The sequence below is a fragment of the Felis catus genome, chromosome D4 (genome assembly GCF_018350175.1).
Source record: "Felis catus isolate Fca126 chromosome D4, F.catus_Fca126_mat1.0, whole genome shotgun sequence".
Lineage (NCBI taxonomy): Eukaryota > Metazoa > Chordata > Mammalia > Carnivora > Felidae > Felis > Felis catus.
Window position 1 is genome coordinate 80,486,392 of NC_058380.1, and position 21,471 is coordinate 80,507,862.

At 50.8% G+C, this 21,471-nt stretch overlaps 1 protein-coding gene across 6 annotated transcripts in view; it reads right to left on the minus strand.

Annotated features, from left to right (window-relative positions):
- The window catches only part of GGTA1 (alpha-1,3-galactosyltransferase), a 58,393-nt gene that overhangs the window by 5,749 nt on the left and 31,173 nt on the right, over positions 1–21,471 (minus strand). For 3 of the 6 annotated variants that reach the window (XM_045042452.1, XM_045042453.1, XM_045042454.1), the window contains 5 exons: positions 16,318–16,406; positions 11,059–11,094; positions 8,527–8,592; positions 7,884–7,982; positions 1,190–1,327 (listed from right to left, as the gene is read on the minus strand). In XM_045042452.1, coding sequence (XP_044898387.1) covers positions 1,190–1,327; positions 7,884–7,982; positions 8,527–8,592; positions 11,059–11,094; positions 16,318–16,397 — 419 coding nt within the window. In that variant the 5' untranslated portion in view covers positions 16,398–16,406. 6 annotated transcript variants of the gene reach the window in all.

A 21,471-nucleotide genomic window follows, 5' to 3' on the forward strand; every position in this document is an offset into this window, starting at 1 on the left:
ATGCGATTTAAGACTTGGTTCTGCAGAGTCGCAAACCGGACGGTGAAGCCATTGTGGAGTGTTCTGTGCTTTTTGGGAACACCCGCACCGAATCCCTCTACGACATTCGTGTCGCGGGCTTAGGTGAGCTGAGTATCGCCTCCTGACTCAGAACGGTACAGAGTCTCCCAAGGAAACTGTCAAAACGCCAGAGTCAGCTGTCTCTATTAGAGATGCCGCCCAGGTGACTAACCAGGTCACCGTACCTGATTAGTATTGCAACAGCAGTGGCTTCTGGCCTCTGGGTTGGAGGTCTCAGGAGCTTCACGGAGCTCTCCTTCAGGCCCTACAGTGGGCAGAGCCCAAGCTCAGATCAGCCGAGGCCTTTGACACTCTTTGTACAGGCCGAGGGATCAACTTTCTGTGTGGTTTTCAGGAGAGGAACCGGAGGAAAGGCTCACAGCGGGGGTTGGGGAAGAGGCAAATCGAACTCTTGCTTTTGTTTGGGGGAAACAAACCCACAGAAACTCTCCAAGAGAGCAAAACGGGTTACATTTTAAAACTAATATTACGGCTACTAATTTCGAGTAAGAATGATTGCAGCTTTGGAAGGGGGGGTTCTAAACGAGGAAATGGAATCTGAATCAGGAACCTCCCCAACGTCTAGAAAAGGAAGTTCTGGCTGGCTGAATCTCTGGGAGCCAAGGAAGGCCCGGAGAACCCAAGGAAGAGCGGTCAGCCATGTTCCAACGTGGAGAACCACCCCTCTTGGGTTAGTCTGGATCCAGAGCTTGCTGTAAATCCTCCAGTCCTCGGTCCTGGTCTTGAGAGTGTAGGGCAAAGAGTGACACGTGTTTGGGCCCACAGCTGCCATTTTTGGAACTTCCAGAGAAAGCCATGGAGGTCAGGAAGGAGGTTGTTGTGGGTGAACTGCAGACTCTAGGCTCGGTGGGTGTAGCAGACATTTTTACCTGCAACCCGAGACCCTCACTTTGAGGTGGGAAGGAGTCGACTCACCTACTATTGTTTTGCTCTGTCAGCCTTTTGGGGCCCTCAGCAGAAACAAGACTAAAACGGTCCTGTTCTAACATTCTCCTATTTAATAATTCAGACAAGGCAGGAAGCGCTCCGTAAGCCCAGGGGGCCCCTCACAAACATCTGGACAATGAAACAAGAAAAGACGGAGGTCGACTTCATTAGGGACACTTACCTTCCGACAGCAAAGACCGTTAGACCCACGGTAATTTTCTGTCTGGCGTAATAATTTTCTAAGATGGCTTTGTTGTAAGTGCCTTCCCACACGACCGGCGCCTTCCATTCGGTCACCGTCACAACATCGGGACGTTTCCTGGTGACAAAACATAGGGCCCCATGAGGCAGGACAGCTTTCCTAAGGTGGGGCAGAGGCCGTCCAAGGAAAAACTGGGGTCAGCTATGATATGCTGAGATTGTCCCTGGATCTGGACTGAGCCCCAGGCAGTTGGCTGGGTGGTGGGACATGTGCAGGGGCAGCATCTTCTGAGTGAGGGACAGGAGGCTCTCAGGTGCCTTTGAGGGCTGTCTTGGGGCCCTTATGGGGGGATCTTACGGGTATCTCTCATTCCCTCTGTCCTCTTTTGCTGCTTTCCTAGCCCTCTTCTTCCTTCTGGATCCCTTCTGCTATCTCCCGGGCCCTTTGTAAACTGCCTGTGGCATCTTTGGGTGTCATTTATCCCTGTGGGTGCCACCTGCACCGAAGGAGGTCCTAATTCTTGACTCGGGAGAACGGCAGAGTGACACTGGAGCCAAAAGAGAGCCATCTAGTCTAATCTGCCTTTTGCCGGAAAGGGATTTCTGGGTAAAAACTTGGTGATAGGCCAGAAAGGGCCCCAGATTGAAGGGGATTCCGGTGTTATCATTCGTTTTACAAACAAGGAGTCAGAGTCACCCCGAATAGAAGGGATTCAACAGAGGGCCCCCAAGGCCAAGGCGAGAACATGGGGCTCCAGCACAGACCCTCTGCTCAGACCACATTGCCTCTTTGGTAGGAGAGCTGGGTGGGGGTGGGGGGGGAAGGAGAGGCATGTTTTCTGCACTCAGAATGCTTGCAAGGGACTTGGCAAAGCCAATAAAAAAACACAGGAAGCAACACAAGAGCATCAGCAAACTGACCGACTGCAGAGGGTAGACACGCGGAAAGGCTGAGTAGCCGCTGGGGCTCAGCGGGGGGGGGGGGGTGACACAGACTCAGCTCTGACCCCCATTTGCTCAGGAAGTGGCTGCATTTCCCCTGCTGGGAGGCAGAGACTGCAACACAGTCATGAGACTCGATCCCCAGTGCGAACGGCCCTTCCCGCCCGTCCCCGTGAGGCATTTGCTTCTACTTCATCCACCGAGGGGAGATGGCCAGTGACTGGGGCAAAGTCCTGCTGGTCCCTGCTGGGTCCCTGCTGGCAGCACGCATGTGGCCCTGGCGAGGCCGTTGGGGAGATGTCAGCAAATCGATGGAGCGATGAGAACTCCCCCCACCCCGCCCGCCCCAGTCCTGCAACATCAGTGGGGGGAGGGTTTGCACAAAACTGCTCCTATCGCCTCAGCAAAGCTGGGGTTTCCACAGTGAGGTTGGGCAAGGCTGGGTCGACCCCCATCTGGCCCCAGCCCCGGCCCCGGAGTGGAAAAGAGCCTCGGGAAACTCACACTCCTGTCCATCTGTCACCAAGCTCTTGGCTCTAATTCTTGAGATGATAATCCCTCCCTTCTGGAGCCCGTGCCCTGCTTCCGGCCTCCTCCCTCCTGCTGCACAGCTGAGTCGCCCCCAGAGGTGGGAGGGGGGCGCTCCGAGGCTGCTGTCCCGGCCCTCCCCCATCTGTCTGCAGTCTCAGCTCGGCCCTCGCACCCCACGTGTGCTGGCTGCACAGAGAACAGCTGCTCTTGGTTTCCTTCAATCGTGAAATGAAAGCACCTTCACCTACACTTTCTCGTTTAGTGCTTGCAACGGTCCTGCCACATATGTCCATTGTGCAGGTAAGAAAACCAAGGCGGGCCCAAGGTCACACAGCTGGCTGCCGCTGATGGCAACTAAGATCCGCTGAGCACTTCCTGTGAGACCAGGCACCGTCGTGCTAAGGGCGTCACCCTCCAGAGGTGCTATGCCGATCCCCATTTTATCCATGAGTGGCACAGAGAGGTTAATTAACTTGTCCAAAGTCACACAGCTAGTAAGGGGCAAAGCCGGTTTTGGAACCCAGGTGGTCCCACTCTGGAGTCCATGCTCTGAGCTATGAAGCCCTACATTGCGGCTTCTATGGACACTTACTCCCTGTGCCGACAAAGCTGGGGGTAAAACCCACATATGTCATGTTTTAACTTTAAGCTAAGGTTTCACTGAACTTAGCGACTCTGGCATTCTTACCAGTGTGCAGTGAGAAAGAGCGAGCTTCTGTTTTGTTATGTTTTTAGTCATATAACCCCCCCCCGCCACCGCTTTGTTGAATGGCAGGATTTCAAACCACAAAACACCACACACACACACACACACACACACACACACACACACACACACGCATGACTTACACATCTATAACCAACGTTTCTGAACTTAAATTCTTCCCTGTATCACTGCCTCATTCATCGTCGTCCTTAGTTTTAGCCCGTTGAGGATACTTAAGCAGTTCTGACCCAGCCCGCTAGCTAAGTCTTACAGCTGTGTATGAGCTGGACACGTTGTAAGCGGGTAATACTATTAAAAAACAAAAAACAAAAAACAGGGTGCCGGGGTGGCTCAGTCGGTTAAGCGACCGACTTCGGCTCAGGTCATGATCTCACGGTTTGTGGGTTCAAGCCCCGCGTCAGGCTCTGTGCTGACAGCTCGGAGCCTGGAGCCTGCTTCGGATTCTGTGTCTCCCTCTCTCTCTGCCCCTCCCCTGCTTTTCTCACTCTGTCTCTCTCTCTCTCTCAAAAATAAATTTTTTATAAAAATAAACATTAAATTTTTTTTTAATAAAAAAAAAAAAGGAAGGGGAGAGAAGGAAAGCAGCAGCGGACCAGATGTACTTATTTAATATTCATGGTGCACGGGGGCTCAGTACCAGACTTTCACTCTCTCACTTAACCCTCACATTCACCTTATAAAGTGGATGCTATCCTCACCCACATTTTACAAATAAAGAAAGCAGGGGGAGGCGAACAGAAGGGAGCTGCACCTTCAGCCATTTGATTTATGGAAAGGCCAGACCAGGGCACTCAAGGCCTCACCGCACGGCTACTAAGTCGCTGTCGTGCACACCAGACTGGCTGCGGAGCGTGACGGGAGAAAGGAGGCCCCGTCCGACCCCTGGAGAATCTCACAGTCCCAACCGGTGGCCAGCCTGCTATGCAACAGCCCCACCGCTCAGTCCACATCTTCTAGAAAGACCGAGTCAGAAAAGCAGTACCCACTTTGGTTTGCTTGGCCGGGAAGATTCCTTCCAGTGGGGAAAAAAAAAAAAAAAAGGTAGCGATATTAAAAATTAATGTTTACTTCAAAATTAAAATGTTCTATTTCCCAGCTGTTAATTATTAAGTCTCACTGGCAGTCCCCACATGTCATTGACCCTAAGGAGCCAGATGACAGCCTGAAAATGCAGGCGGGGGGGGGGGGGCAGGGGAGGAGCGAGGCTGAGCACCAGATCAGCTGGGATGAGCCTCTGTCTCAAGGAGGCTCAGTCAGCAACATCACCCACTGCCTCCCGCAAACGAAGTGACACAGGGCAGGCCACCCACGCGTGAGAGCTAGTCCTTGCTACCATCAAGTGCCAGAAGCGTCCAAAGTCACAAAGATGGGGCTCTAGAAAGAAGGAAAGGTGCCAGGACAGACTCCGAGCTGCCCAAACGCCTTTCTTCCACGCACGACACCCACCGCGTCAGCCTGTGTGACTCCACTATAGGGCAAAGGCTTCCACGGAATAAAACGGCCTCTGTCACCAAAACACACACCTACCGAGGTCACTGCTAGCTTTTGAATCTTCCGTACTTATTAACGGGTACAGGATGGGCCCCAAGCGTCGGGTAGAGAAAGCGTTAAACTTCTATCAACATGAACCAGGTCAAAAAAGATGTGTTCAGCGTGTTCTTTACTGAACTCTCGATAGGCATCGGCATGCCAGGGGATGAGCCGGCAAAGAGCCGATGGAAGGAGGGTGGGGCTGTGGAATGCAGAGAAGGAGCCGATGTGGGAAGGACTTTGGAGGTAGGATTAACAGAACACATTAATCAATTAGACTGTGGGGTGGGTGGAGGAAAAGGATGAACCAGAGAGGTATTCCGGACTCTGGCTTGAGGTGGGAAATGAGGACAAGGGTGGGGTAGAACGCGGAAACCCATTTGGGTCACGGGAGACGTGTACAGAGATGTCAGGCGGGCAGTTAGATCCAAGTCAGGGCTCAGGAAATCTTCGGGCTGAAGATCGGAATGTGGAGAGTCACACGCCCCGGTGTCTACGGCCATGGAAATGGATGAGAGCACAGTGGAAGATGGTGTATAAAGAAAAGAGACGAGAATACTGGATGTCGTCTCCAGAAACTCTACTATATGACGAGGGAGAGGCCCTTATGGAGGAGACCAAGAAGGGAGAATAGAGAAGGAGGAGGGAAAGTCAGAGGATGTGTTGTCACAGAAGCTAAGAGAGCTTGATGTGGAAACGTGTGCACGATACATGGTAATGTATTGTAGGTCGTCTACCTGAGAGGATACATTTATATGGATATATTTATTTGTTCATTCAATTGTGTATCTAATCGTTCACTCATCTAAGAAATATACTTTGGTGCCCTGGGAAGGCTTAAATTTGGAGCCTCTTCAAACCAATAGTCTTTGGCTGAGCCATGCACGGGGGAGAGTGGGGAGCGACAGCTGGTGGCCACGATCGGGCTCTCCTCTTTGTCTCAGCCCTCACCCCGCCTCCCAAGTCCCGCTCCCAGAGCACAAATGCCACGGTTAAAGTGTACCAGCCTCCTGAGAAAGGAGCCTGGCGACTACCTCTTGCTCATCTAGCCCACCTTTTGGTGGAGGTCTCCCTGTCCCCCTGCCCCAAACACACACACATTAAGGGGCTCATCAAAGCAACAATGCCTCCATGTTCTTGTGTTTCCAGGAATGGTTTAGCATCTCACGGACGGCCACCCTGGTGCCTAGCTCATTGAATGACACATGGGTGGGGGGTTGTGGGGGGAGGGCAAAATTCCCATCCTTCCACACTAGTGTGACCCTCCTCCCCCCAAACAAAAAGAGAGCTTTCCAGAACATACTCAGTCTTTCCAGAGCTCACTCCCCTCTTACCAGAATAGTTGCTATTCTCTCCCTGTCCTCCTCCTCTATAGCTCCTCCTGCCCCCTTTCAGACTCCTCTTCCTTCACTGGCCCCTTAAGTGCTGACATCAGGATGTGGTTCTAGTCCCCTGCCTGGGTGACCCCCTCACTCTGATGGCTCTTCACCCCACATCTCTACCACACATCTTCCAAGGAGCTCAAGGGCACCGCTATAGACTGACCATCTGTGCCCGCCCTCCAGAATTCCTACATTGAAACCCAATCCCGGGTGTGATGGTATTTGGAGGTGGGGCCTTTGGGAGGTGCTTCGTTCATGGGGGTGGAGCCCTCACTAATGGGATTAGTGCCCTTATGAAAGAGGTCTCAGAGAGCTCCCTGCCCCTTCCACTGTGTGAGGACAGAGAAGATGGATGTCTGTGACCCAGGAAGTGGGCTCTCACCAGTCACCAGAGCTGCTGGTGCTTTGATCTTGGACTTCCCAGCCTCCAGAACTCTGAGAAATACATTTCTGTTGTTTATAAGCCATCCAGTCTGTGGTGTTTTGTTATAACAGCCCGAACAGACTAAGACAGGCACTCTGTGAATTTCTGTCCCAACGCCCCACAAGTACCTGAACCCACATACATCCCTCGTAGAGCTCATCCCCTACTCCGACTCCTAGACCTGGCTGCCTTTCTCCGGTCTCTATCCTGGTCAATGGCACCACCCCCCACAAGTCTCTCAGGCTTCAAGGTCATCTGATGATCCTGGAAAGCTCCCGCCTCCGTACTCCCCAGACGCATTCTTCTAAGTCCGATCAACCACGCCTCCTTCCCGGTTTTGGCAAATACTACTTGCACATCTCTTGCCCCTACAAGACCAGGAACTTCTTGAACATAACCATATGGATTGATTCCTCCTATCTCCTGTGCCTCACACGACATCTAGTACAGCATTTTTGACCACGACTCCCGGTGAGAAATGCGTTTTACATCGCAACAAAATGCATGCACATACACATATATACAGAAACAGTAATTCAACCAAACCGTGTTTATCCTCCCACTTCATGTGATGCCCTCTGATTTTCTACTTGGTTTCAATTTTTCTTTTTAAAAAGCCCATTTTGTCCCATGAAGCTAGTTTCCTGAACATATTAATGGGTAGTGCCTGGTAGTTTGAAAAATGCCAGCTGGCAGATCATAGGTGTTTGATAAACCTTTGTCGTATGATCGCCTAATGATGCATACACGGCCCCATGAGAGCTTTCCTCATCATTGCCATGTTTTCAGATGAGTTAGCTGAATCTCAGAGAGGATTTTCCTGTTCCGACCCTACATGTTGTCGTTTTCCACAACACCTCGTGGTCAGTGAGACCCCTTCCAGCCTCAGGATTTTGTGATTCAGCTGCCTCCTTTTGACAACTGCTGTCAGAATCACTGTGCCTCTGCTCAAGCATCTGAGTCAAAACATCCAGACTCTGGGATTCTCATCTCATCTATGGTGAACGTCTGACAGATGCTAAGACTCTGTATCCCCAATCAGGAGTGCTCTCAACGGCACTGTTGCCTACACAGTCCCCGCCACCTCCGACGGGGGCTAATGGATTTAGGGCACGTGGCGAGACGCTTCTTTTCTTACTGTGGATTAAACCAGTCTGACAGCTGAAGTTCTTCGCTGTTTTCCTTTCTTTGTTCATCTCCCTTGTCTACGGCTTCCTCTTCTGGGTAACTGTGGGTCCTACGTACAAAGGGAAAGCAAGCAGAGTGAGACAGAGGCGGATCTATGGCGTCGGGACAGCCCGCGAATGGCTCGTGAAAACGCGCTCCGAGGCGGAGAACATGTGCAGTGAAAAAATGTCTGGAGAAAGCTTCACGATACGAAACGTTTATTCGTAAACACACACTGTTGGTGAACAGGCTCAGGTCTCCCCTTTTCTATTTTTCTTCCGAGTCAGCGCAGTTAGCAATTTAGTGACCTAGAACCTTCAGGTTATTTCAGGGGGCAAGGGAACTTGCTGGAACAGTCCTCCTGTGATCGTCTTTCCCGCAGCCGAAACTTCAGCCCAAGCCCCACTCACCCCCGAATTAAATGGGCAAACGTGACCATAACCCCCAAGCTTCAATGTACTCGTCCCAACCAGGGAATAGATTCCTTGGATGACTTCAACAGGCCAAAAAGACGAGTGACCGTGAAGGTCATGACCATGAGACCGTTTTGTTTTGACTCTGTAAGCGTCAGGTGGGTGGACAAACACAGAGGGTCACCCCATCCATCACCTTACCTATTGTTAAACCAGCTTGGAAACCACCAGCCCTTCTGCGTGCTGCTATCACCCACCTCTGGGTTTCTAAGAAATGAAAGAGATGACAAACATTTTTAGAAGATGAGGCAGTCCCAGACTGGGTGGAGGCAGGGTGGGGGTGGGGTGGGGTTTCCAAACTCTTCATGGCAGAAAATTACTTAAATTTCCTTCCTTCCTTCTTTCTTTCTTTCTTTCTTTCTTTCTTTCTTTCTTTCTTTCTTTTGTTCTTTCTTTTTCTTTCTTTCTCCCTCTCTCTTTCTTCTTTTCTCTCTTTTGTTTGTCTGTTTGTTGGTTTCTCTCTCTCTCTCTTTCTTTCAGTTCAGAAAACAGAACTTCAGTTCATAAAACAGGAGTGAAGCTATTCTCTACCGGGTGATGAATGGAAGTGTTAAATCACTATATTGTACACCTGAAACAAATACAACACTGTCTGTTAACTAACTGGAATGAAAATAAACACTAAAAAAAAAAAAAGAAGAAAAGAAGTCAAGCTGCTCTAGCTGAATGAGGGAAAGATACCCCAATAGCGCCTGGACCTCTCCTCCGTGGTGCAGCCCCTGGTGCTCAGCTCATGCAGGGAGCCCCGGCAGGGAGAGAGGAGGCAAGAGGAAATAACAAGTCGGGGAACACTGATACGTAAGCCTGGGACATGGGTCTGCCACTAACTCGTGGTGTCACTGTGACGGACCTTTTCCCTCACCGAATCTCGGTTTTTTTCCTCTGAAGAGTCAGATACGTGATAATAATAAGGATGGTGACAATCACAGTGATAATAAACCGAACATGGAGGTGGCTTTGAAAAATGAATGAAATAGCATCCATCAAAGAGCTTTATCAAAGTTGAAAATTGCAGTAAAAAGTTGTGATCTTAATTAAAAAAAAAAAAAAAAAAAAGACCAGTGTATATTTCCAAGAATGATCTCTTTTGCTAAACTAGAATTCAAGTTGCTACAAAGGTCAGCAGTGACAGCCTCAGGAAATCTGAGGGTCTCTGAAGCAGAAACTCAGGAAACTGTAGTCAGAAGCCACCCTCACCACCCACACGTGGAAATTTCCAGACTCTCTCATTGTGAGAGTCTCTCCAGGGAGGGGACTTTCTGGAGAAGGGGAAAGAGGGGGAAGGCAGGGGTGCAGTGGCCTGTGGTTGGACAAATAAGACAGAGAGCCACGAACAGGCTTAATAATATTAAGAAACATGTTTTAGGGGCACCTGGGTGGCTCAGTCAGTTAAGCTCAGGTCATAGTCTCGCGGTTCGTGAGTTCGAGGCCCGCGACAGGCTCTGTGCTGACAGCTCGGAGCCTGGAGCCTGCTTCGGATCCTGTGTCTCCCTCTCTCTCTGCCCCTCCCCACCCCAAAATAAATAAACATTAAAAAAAAAAAAAAAGAAACCTGTTTTAAAGCTCATCTACTTTCAGGAGGTGTCTCAGATGCTTGACTATTAAAAAGGAGTGGTCACCATATGCAGGGAGACAACAGAAGACTTAATAAACAAAAGGGAACAGAAAGATTTAATTACTCGTGTAGGTATTTTCATATGAGCCTGGTCACCCCCAACTACTCGTGAGAGTAAAGGTTTCATCTTTATGTTCATTTTATAGCTGAGAATTTGGCCAAGAGGGGTTGGGCAAATTGCTAAGATCCCACAGAATGTAAGCACAAAAGCCAGGATTTAACACCAGAGAATAAATTATATCAGAAATGAAGGCTGACGAAAGTATAAGCAGTTAAGCACAAGACTTTGCTCTGAGCTTCCTGGCAGCCAAGCCAAAGATCGAGAAATGAAGGCTTGGGCTCTGAGTGGCTCAGTCGTTAGGCATCTGACTTCGACTCAGGTCATGATCTCACGGTTCGTGAGTTTGAGTCCCGCATCGGGTATGCTCGAGCCCCGCTTCAGGTGAGCCCCACTTCTCCTTCAATCTCTCTCTCTTTCTCTCTCTCTCTTCTCCTTGCCCCTCCTGGGATTCTCTCTCTGCCCCTCACATCGTACTGTGGGATTCTCTCCCTGCCCCTCACTTATACTCTCTCTCTCTCTCTCCCAAAAAAAAAAAAAAAAAAAAAAAAAGGCTTACATAGTTCTCACTGCCTTTGGCAATAATAATAATAATAATAATAATAATAATAATAAATACTAGTTCATCAGGAGACCTTAACTTCTTTCCTGGCCCTTTGTCTCAAAGGAATTTCTTGCAAGGGTCTTTATAGAACACATACTGCGCAGCATAATGAAAAATATCTATCCTGATTCTTTTCATCAGCAAGGCAGAATGTTCTCCAAATGACACCACTTAAACCCATGATGAGAATCAAGGGCAAAATACAAGTCACAGTTCTTGTATAAAGGCCTGCCTAGGGGATGGGAGGCATGTGGTCCAGATCCCTGGGAAACCACCCTTCCCCTCTGCCCTTGACCGGAGCTCCCCTACTTGCCGCGGTGCTAAAAACGGGCTGTAGGGGGTGCCAGGGTGGACACGGGAGACATCCCATACATCTCTAGAATTCAAAGCACTTACTTTGAGTGATATATCCACAAGAAAGAGCCTTCGGGGCTGAAAGCAAATGAGAAATAAAAACATATCATGTTACTTTTAATTCCGAGAAAAGCTATTTTGCAATCATTACCATTGATGCCCCGGGCTGAGCTGAGAGCCTGGGTTTTGTCTACTCCTAGGTTTCTACTTTTCTTTGAGGTACAGCCAAAGGTATCGAGGGACTGGGTATTTTCAGTGGCAGTCCCTTCAGGGTTGTTCAGAGCAAGGGGTGGGAAAGAGGTTACGGGAGTATCTCAAATCTTCATAAAAAAAAAATAAGAAAAAGGTGACACCTCTCCATTGGCTAGAGGTGGCTTCACTGAGGGAGGGGTTCCATCTCTGAAGCTAGTGGAGGCAGTGAGTTGGTCTGTAGGGACCTACGAGGCTGGGCCAGGGAATACATGACTCTTCCGTTGAGCCATCTCTAGCCATTCAGCAGATACTTGCTGAGCATAATTACGTGCCGAGTACTGGGCACACAGCACTGGCTAAGACAGACACAAGACCTATGTCCATGTGTCCTTGTGCTACACTCAAGCTAGCAGGGAAGGCAGACCCTATTCAGGCAATCACACGGCTACACGACCTCAAACTCCAAGCTATTGAAAAAAAAAAAAAAAAAAAGCATATGTACTCCAAGCAGTTAACAGGAAGACCTGGAAGGCTTCCTGGAGGAGGTGGGAATGTTTGAGCTGAGATCTGAAGGATAAATGGAGTCCAGGTGAAGGGGATGTGGGAAGAATGTTCCAGACAAGAGTGAAAAGATACACAAAGACGGTGAGGAAAAAAAGGAGGCATTTAAATGTGCAAGAAAGTGGCAGAGAAATCGCCGGAAGCCAGTCCTTGCTGGGGCCTACTGGGGATTCTGCCCTGGAAGGGTTTTGAGCAGGGGAGGGACAGGGTCTTGCAGGCAACTGAAGAAGGTCACCGGAGAGGAGATGGCGGGGGTGAGGAGTGAATGTGGGTGACCCGTTCGGAAGTGACGGCTGCCGCCCAGGCACAAAGCAAGGCGGCCAACCAGATGGAGAGAAGGACTTGAGAGGCATTTTGGGAGGTAGAGTGGCAGGACTTGTCATATGGCATCACTCCACTGCTCTGTGCACGGAAGCTGTGCCCCAGAGCTAAGCCTTGTGCCCCCCTTCTCCTCCCTGGGAATAAACGGGGGTACAGCCTGGTAGGAAGAGTTCTACACTTGAGCTCAGGCACCTGCCGTGGCTCAATTCCTGCCTGGCCCCAGTTTTCTCGACCCTGAAAAAAAAAGTGGCTCACAGTTGTTTCACACTCTGTAGTCTCTTATCCCCTCCTCCTGCCTTCTCCTCATGGCGGGGCGGCGGGGGGGGGGGGGTGGTGGTCCTGCATCTCCTTGTAGGAATAAAATGCATGCTTTGTCACCACCTATGCTTTCTCCTCTGAGCCCAAGACTCAAGGACCACGCTCGAAAATTTCTTGTTCCTATACTGATTCTGACAATATCCATCAGAGCTAACCCTTAGCCAGGTACCCTTCTAAGCAACTGACATAGATCAGCTCATCGAAACCTCACAATCCAATCTTCTCATCCTACAGAGGCGGAAGCTGACGCACAGAAGTATTAAGCGATTTGCCCAAGGTCATACTGCTGGTGAGGAGTAGAGCCAGTATTTGAACCCGGGGGATCAGACTCCAGGTCCTACAAGAAGTGGAAGGGGGAGGGGAACAGAGAGGAAGAGGGGGAGGGTCTGCTGCCACCCATTGCTCAGATGGCCATCCTGGCACTCAGGGCACTAGCTTCTAGATTCAGCTTTGCGACCTCGTCACGTCTCTTTACTAACCTGTCCTTCGTCCCCTCCTCTCCCAGAATCCTTCCACATCTCAGTGGTCACAGCATTAACATATTCATCCTTCAGGGCTCACATGCCATCTCCTCTGTGCCTTTCTTGATACGATCCTAGCCTGGCATATAGTAGGTGCTCAAGAAACAGTTGTACCTAAGTGCAAACAGTAGATCCCCCTCCAAAGCCAAACATAATCTTAGCCTCCTTAACTCTGACAGTTCCTTTTCTCTACCCTGACAGTCTTCCTCTTCTACTGCTGGTTATTTATATGCCTATCTTCTTGCTCCGTCTAGATCATAACCCCCTGAGGGTAGGACTTGCACTTGTATCCCTAATCGGTTGATGGGCTCCATTTAGTTATTTTGAAATCCTTTTTAGCTCGGTGCTGTCCACCGGTCTAAGGCTAGTGCCCTCAGCTCACCTCAGGCCATCACATGGCCAATTCACAAGATGCCACAGTATCTGCTGCCTTTTATGCCTCTTGCAGACATTCAGTAGATTCCTCACGTTGAAAACTGCGTGCCCGGAGTCTGGGTGCCAAACCATGGCCCCGGAGAGCGGCCAGAACCCGCTCCAGCTACCGTGTGGAGAGTGCCCAGCACTGCAAAATCACCCTCGTTATGGGAGGTCGGTGCCAGAATGCACACTGGGGCCTTTGGCTCCCATCTTTTAATTTTGTGAACCACCCAAAATATGGAAGTACGACTCTGGCTGAGGTTCCAAACACCAAGCTTAAACAATCAAGCATTCAGAGCTTGTAGGTTATCAGCACAAGGATCTCAATCAACTCAGGGCAGGGACTCGAAAGACTGTTTGTTCTTCAGTTGGATTCTTCCAACCACTAGAGCTCTTCCTTCTACTTGTCAAAACCCCCTGTCTTGTTCTGCCCTCTGGAGCAGAGGAGGAGGAAGAGGAAGAGGAGGAAGAGGAGGAGGAGGAGGAGGAGGAGGAGGAGGAGGAGGAGGAGGAGGGGAAAGAAAAGGAGGAGGAGGAGGAGGAGAAGAAAGAGGAGGAGAAGAAAGAGGAGGAGAAGGATAAGGAGGAGGAGGAGGAGGAGGGAGAGGAGGAGAAGAAGGAGAAGAAGGAGGAGGGAGAGGAGGAGGAGGGGGAGAAGAAGGAGGAGGGAGAGGAGGAGGAGGGGGAGAAGAAGGAGGAGGGAGAGGAGGGGGAGGAGAAGAAGAAGAAGGGAGAGGAGGAGGAGGAGAAGGAGGAGGGAGAGGAGGAGGAGGGGGAGAAGAAGGAGGAGGGAGAGGAGGAGGAGGAGAAGAAGGAGGAGGGAGGGAGAGGAGGAGGAGGAGAAGAAGGAGGAGGGAGAGGAGGAGAAGGAGAAGAAGGAGGAGGAGGGAGAGGAGGAGGAGGAGAAGAAGAAGAAGGGAGAGGAGGAGGAGGAGAAGGAGAAGAAGGAGGAGGGAGAGGAGGAGGAGGAGAAGAAGAAGGAGGAGGGAGAGGAGGAGGAGGAGAAGAAGAAGAAGGGAGAGGAGGAGGAGGAGAAGGAGAAGAAGGAGGAGGGAGAGGAGGAGGAGGAGAAGAAGAAGGAGGAGGGAGAGGAGGAGGAGAAGAAGAAGAAGGGAGAGGAGGAGGAGAAGGAGGAGAAGAAGGAGGAGGGAGAGGAGGAGGAGGAGAAGAAGAAGGGAGAGGAGGAGGAGGAGGAGGAGGAGAAGAAGGAGGAGGGAGAGGAGGAGGAGGAGAAGAAGGAGGAGGGAGAGGAGGAGGAGGAGAAGAAGGAGGAGGGAGAGGAGGAGGAGGAGAAGAAGGAGGAGGGAGAGGAGGAGGAGGGAGAGGAGGAGGGGGAGAAGAAGGAGGAGGGAGAGGAGGAGGAGGAGAAGAAGGAGGAGGGAGAGGAGGAGAAGGAGAAGAAGAAGAAGGGAGAGGAGGAGGAGGAGAAGGAGGAGAAGAAGGAGGAGGGAGAGGAGGAGAAGAAGGAGGAGGGAGAGGAGGAGGAGGAGGAGAAGAAGGAGGAGGGAGAGGAGGAGAAGAAGGAGGAGGGAGAGGAGGAGGAGAAGGAGGAGGGAGAGGATGGCAGCTAGCATTCACTAAGTGCTTATCAACTCCCAGGCATTGCCCTAAATGTTTTATATACAATAGCTTACTGACTCCTCCCAATGAGGTACCTATGAAGCAGGTACTATTATTATCCCCTCATTTTTAAAGAGAGGGAAACTGAGGAACAAAGTTGCTGAGTAACTTGCCCAGGGCCACAGAGGAGGTGAACGGTGTCACAGAACCAGTTCCAGGCAGCCCAGCTCCAGACTCCAGACAAGATATTTCCTCTGCCCTCAAGTACCCAAGGGATCCCAGGGTCCCTGCACCTGACTCTGAATTACCTTGCCTCAGGACTAAGTACGTCCAGTTTCCTCAATTCAAAAGACAGACGGGGTTTGTAGACTCCTTGAACTTGACCACACCCTAGCTTGTCTCGATTTTGTTAAAATGAGTTGTTCAGAATGAAACAGAATAACGCTCCAGAAGGGGTTAGATCTACTCTGCACTCCCGGGAGTAACAGCTCCCACGCTCTGGAGTCTTCCTTCTGCTGATGTACTTAAAGGTACAGACCCCTTTTTTAGTAGCCAAGATGGTCCTGCAGGCTTAAGCTTTAAGAGCAGAAGGAATTTAACTGTTAATCCAGGCTGTCACCTTTAACTTCGGGGCTACTAACGGACTTCATCATGAAAATATTAGTGGTGTCAGGACAGCTCCCCCGCCCAGAGTTGTGCTGTGGACTTCTTGGATAAAGTGCCTCCTAAGTCAAAGGGATCATGCATTTTTGTAGCTGTTTGCACAGACTACTTTCTGTCAGGAGCCTCTCCAGCTGGAATCTCTGAGACACTGGATTTTCCAAAAGCACAGAAGCACGCATATTTGGGGGGGGGGGGAATCCACTGATGCATTTGAAAACTCAGAAGTGTTTCATTCATTTTGCCTTCCAGAGTTACAACAAAACAAAACAAAACAAGACACCCAAGCATGTTAGCCAGGCACAAATGAATCACTAGCCACTCAGAGTGGATCGTATAGCGAAAGTCAACAACTTAAGTTATGCCTTTCAACTCTGAAAATATCTTAGAATTGGAAGACGTGGGGTGGATTTCTCATGGCATTCCTGTCTGAAATTTCTTAAGCTCGTCATACCAATAATGAAAGTTACATTTGGGCTTAGGACGGCCTCGCTGTTTCTGCACATAACCCACCCAGAACGGCAAAGGTACAAAAGTCAAGACACTAGGAATGTGACAGGAAGGAAGGGGATTAATTAGCCAGAAGGTACTTGTCGATCTAATGATTTTAAATATAGTCCAGGGCTCAGGGATACAGGAAGGGTGGTATCTCTTCTTCATTGTTAATCTCAGTTTTAATTCCAACCTGGTCACGTGGCTGACACGAGGAGACTCAAGTCCAAGGTGGGTGTCACACTCCACAATTAATTACCTGTTGATATATTCCCAAAACACAACGATTACAGTCGAGACAACCAGCATTGACAGAATCACTTTTCCTTTGACATTCATTATTTTCTCCTGGGGAGACAAAAAAAAAAAAAAAAAAAGGAGAAAGGAAAAAGTAGATTAAATAAACACAAAGTGAGGTATGTTTTTCTAAGAAAGGCTGCCACCTTCAGAGAGGAAAAGCTCATAAATATTTAGCTAGCGCGAAGGAGTGCCATTAGCTAGCTCAATGGCAAAGTAGTAATTCAATGAGTTGGCAGGGCCGGCCGGGTGGGAAGGGGGCTAAGGTCACTCTGGCGCTGAGAGGGAAGGTATTGCAACTGATCCCGGTCCGCCATGGATGTGGGTGGGCGAGGGTGTAGCTAGAAACTGTTCCCATGGACCCTCGCTGCCTCCTGACCCAGATTATGGGAAACCATCCTTTCCCTGGCTCTGCTGCCGTTGACATACTGACCACAGGCCCCATCCTCGGAGGGGAAGACAGCCCTGGTCCCTTAAAGTCTAGGCTCTCCCATTCTCAGCCCCATCCGGCTTTTCCCCACCACACCCACAATCAATCAATCGGTGCACAGTGGGTACTTAAATATGTCTTGATTGCTGCATGAAGTCATGGTTGGAGAGGGGCTGGGTGCCAGGTGGGGAACGACAGGTTGCAAAGTACTTTAATTTGGGCGGTGAGGGAAGACCTTGCTGGGGAGGTGACTAAAGCTTCCCGAGGGATGAAGACAGAACGCAAAAGGACGAGCAGTGTAAGGCAAGTCCCACACTTGGGAGCAAACAGATCTAGATCGGGACTGTGCCCACCTGTCATAATGATGAGATGTCTTCACTCCCAGAGAAGGGTGGATTTGGGTGCCAGCCCTCATGCACACAGAGCTGGGGGACGTTGAACATGGGGCAGGTCCTCGGGTCCTCATCCACGATTCCAGAAAGCTCCGAGGACCAAAGGCCTTTTTATCATTTAATTGGCACCAAGATCCTAACTGATATGAGGCTATCTATAATCTTTATCCCACTTGGTGATGCTGTTTACATGTTTCTTTGCAGAAATATTGATGGATTTCATTACGTCGTGCAGCATAATACACAATTATGGGCGTTACATAATACACGATATATTATCTGCGCCCCCCCAAATTCTGAATTCCAACATACCTGGCCCCAGAGTTTCAGAAAAGGGATTGTGGATCGCTAACTGAATTGGTTCCTTCATCTCTAAAACGGGGACGGAAGTGGTGACGATTGCAAGAGGTAACGTCCACAAAATGCTTCACATTGCGCCTCACACTATATACGTGCGCCCAAAATGCTAGTTCTGGTTACCGGTGTCCATAAAATGGGCTGTTGGGAGGCTCCAACGGGACAGCACGGTGCCTGCTACTCAGTAAGAGCTCAAAACGTATATGAGGAAAAGGAGTAAGAACGTGTTAAACAACGAGGTGCAGATAAATGCAGATCGGGGACTGTAACGGTTTATCCATCTGTTCGGTGCCACAGCCTGATTAAGAGCTCCTGGGAAGCGGGAGGCACCCGGAGTTTCTCCAATCGAGCCCAGGGCCCTGTTACAGTCCTGCTACAATACCTGTGTGTGCGGAGGAGGTGACAACGTTGCATCCCGAGCTTTATCAATGCCACCTGCTGAGGATCCAACGCCAACTGCTTCCCGGTGGAAGAAACACTGAACGCTAAACCGAGGAACACCCCAACTCCCGGCGTGGAGAACAATGACACGCTGGGCAGCACCCAAATCAGACACACCTCCCAACCCCCTCTCCCAGTATGCGCATAACTTTTTAATTCCAGACACTAGCATCAGAGGCAACTCTCGAAGCCCGTATCTTTCTGGAGATCGCTTGAACCTGCTTATGTTTTGCTGGAGACTTACGCCTGGAGGCCAAGTGGGTGAGCCAATACCGGGTCTTTTTTTGTTGTTGTTTGTTAACTTTCTTTATTCTGAGAGAGACAGAGAGAGCGAGCGGGGGAGGGGCAGAGAGAGGGAAAGAGGGAGCATCCCAAGCTGGCTCCACGCTGTCAGCACAGAGCCTGATGCAGGGCTCGAACTCACGAACCTGTGAGATCATGACCTGAGCCGAAACCAAGAGTCGGACGCTCAACCGACTGAGTCACCCAGGCGCCACCCCCTCCTCCCCCCACCCAATACTGCGTGTTTTAGCAAGCCACTAGAAATGGGTGTATCCATGCTTCCTGGGATCTGGAATCCAAGTCCCCAGGGAAGGAAGGGTTGGCAGCGTGGCCAACAGAGCTTTTAAAACATTTTCATTTCTCTCTCTGGACACAAGTGAGGCATTTGGCAGTCAGCACGGTCTAAAAGTCCTTCTCTTATGTTTCTGTCTCAGAATTTTCAAAACTGTATAATTCTGAAAATTGGTGGTTGGCTATCTGACCCACCAAGCAGGAAATGTGGGATGGCTTCTACATTCCTTCGTGTAAGGGGTAGAGCACCGAACTGGGACCTGCTGAAAACTGACACCGTGTCTCACACGGGAGAGTGTAGGTCTAGGTCACCTGGGTGCCTCCTTTCCCAAGATTTAGCCAGTTCTGCCAGAATCCACCCCCCCCCCATCCTCCCAGGCCTTCTTGTCACACTTGTGATTTTTCCCTAAGTCTGTCCTACCCCAGGCACGGGCTGCCCCAGGGCCAATCCCAGACAGCGACCCTCACAACGGCTCCCACATGAAGTGTGACCCATAAATTAATTCTTCCGTACCCACCCCATCCTGTGCCCCCCACCCCAACAACAACCACACACACGCACCCTTCAGAGAATCTCAGAATTACACCCCAGCTGGGCTAAGTCAAGGTCTTCCTTCCAAACTGAATTCCTCTCTGAAAGGAATTCTGGTGAACCATGTTTTCTCCATCTCGTGTCAGGGGAAAAGGTAAACGTCTCAGCTGAATAACGGAGCACTCAGAAGCTCTGGAAAAGCCATTATTTCGGGAGAACGGGAATTGGGCAGGGAGAAAGCAGTGCTGGAGGAAAGCAAACCTTCCCATAGGTTAACAAATCCTCCTCTCTGCCTCCGATTCCTCCCCCGGCCCAGGGAACCCAAGCCCTCCTCCCTGCGAAGCTGCTTCTGCGAGCCTAGTAGCTTCTGGAATATTGCACTGAAGTCAAGAGACTCAAAAGGATCCAGGTCAGGTAGTGACAAGTGTTGCACAAGAATACAACTCAGGTAAGGGGACAGGGGAGGGGCACAGGCACCAGCTGGGTGTTCATGACCTTGGACGGAACTCGAGTTCTCCACACCCCCCTCGGGGACGCTCAGACCCGGGAGGAAACTAGACCAGCACTGAGACTCTGGAGTCAGCGGTCCTGGATGTCTGCCTTGGGGGAGTAGTCTGAGCCCCTAGTTACATATACAAAATGGAGCTTGAAACACCCTCCTCCGGGGTTCTAGAAAGGACTGAAGGAGATCGTGTATACGAAGCACATGGTGCCTGGTGGTCAGCAAATGCTCCACACCTGGCAGCCGTCAGGACACTGATGCTTTCTAATGGGAGAGTTTCTAAAATGCGTGCTCTAGAGCAGAGCCGTGCTATACCTGAGGGAGTCTGGGTCCCCCAGAAGAGTCAAGGGTGAGCCCACCCCCCACCGCGAACTGTGACTGTCCTCAGCGCTCCCTCCCCATTGCCTGCAGCCTGGGACCCGGCTGCTCATCGCGTCTGCCCCCCCTGCCTGGTGCTCGAGGCAGGTGGGCAGGCGAGGAAGGGGAGGTTCGTAGGTGTAACGGACCTACGGGTCAGCCCCAGCCCCTCCACAAAGCCGGCTTTGTAACCCAGGATCACGAGTTTCTCTGGCCTCCGTCTCCCCGTCTGTGAAACCAGTTCTGTGGACTTAACTTCCCACGACGGGCTTTCCGTTGATGGACCCGGGATGTGGAAGAGAAATCAAGCAGAGAGCTGGAAGTCTCGGCTTACGGAGGCGGTTCACTGAGACCCACCGGGAGCTCCTGGTGCCGTGGCCCGTGTGGATTCCTTGACGCGATGACAGCATGGCGGGAGCACCAACCCGCACGCGTTGAGCCCTGAGGCTGACTTACTCAGAAGCTGATGAAGCCTGGGTGTCCTGCCCCCTTGCGAGCCTGGGCCTGACCTTCTGCTGCGGGTGGGGGGTGGGTCAGGAAGGCCTCCTAGAGGCAAAGAGTGCTGCTGCTGTCTGAGGGGATCGTTCCAGCCTTGGGGCCTGTCCTGGGGCTGCAGGTGGGGCCGGGGGACTGAACCCACTACCTGCCCGCCCACCTGGGTCCCAGTAACAACCTGCCCCAGAGGCGCCCTGTTGGGCACCCAGGAGCACCCCCCTTGGGTCCCAAGAGGAAGGGCTCGAACCCCATGCTGCTCTGCGCCCAGCTGAGGGGCCACCTCGCGCCCTACCCCTGCCCCATCTAGGATCAAAGAGCTGGATTCTCTGGGTGAGAAACAGCCGAAAGATTTACAGATGCGGCACCACCAACACTAAGTTGTGAAGCTGGAAGAGACATTTCTAAAGTCTCAGTGATAAGAAGGAAGGTCGATTCACCAGGCCAGAGGCCAGACGGATTCGTCTGCCTTTGGTCTGTATTGAAAATGATACTGCAGAATCATCCTAACACAAAGAGGCCATCCAAGACTATGCAGCCAAACGATGACAGGTGCATTAGACAGCTAAGCACTACTAATGGTTTTTATAGTGTTTTCACGTCATTTTATTATGATGTCATTTTCCTGGGTCTTTTCCTGTTTGAAGTATTTGTCAGTTTTTGTTATTTGCTGTGGTGTCTCTTCTCATATCCTAGTATTCACTTCCATGCCTAATACTGTGGGTGCAACTCTGCCTTCTGTCTCTTGAAGACGGCTCTGAAAATGGAATAAACTTCAGGCCCTTGGACGCTCCCCAGAGGAACTAGGCCAGGCCCCAGGCCAAATGTTTTCCCAGTAGTCTCTCCGCTAAGCCCCACGGTTACCCTGTGAAGTTACTCTAGTGTCATCCCCGTTTTAAAGATAGGAAAACAGAGGGGCGCCTGGGTGGCTCAGTCGGTTACGCGTCCGACTTCCGCTCAGGTCATGATCTCGCGGTCCGTGGGTTCAAGCCCCATATCAGCTCTGTTGCTGACAGCTTGGAGCCTGGAAACTGCTTCGG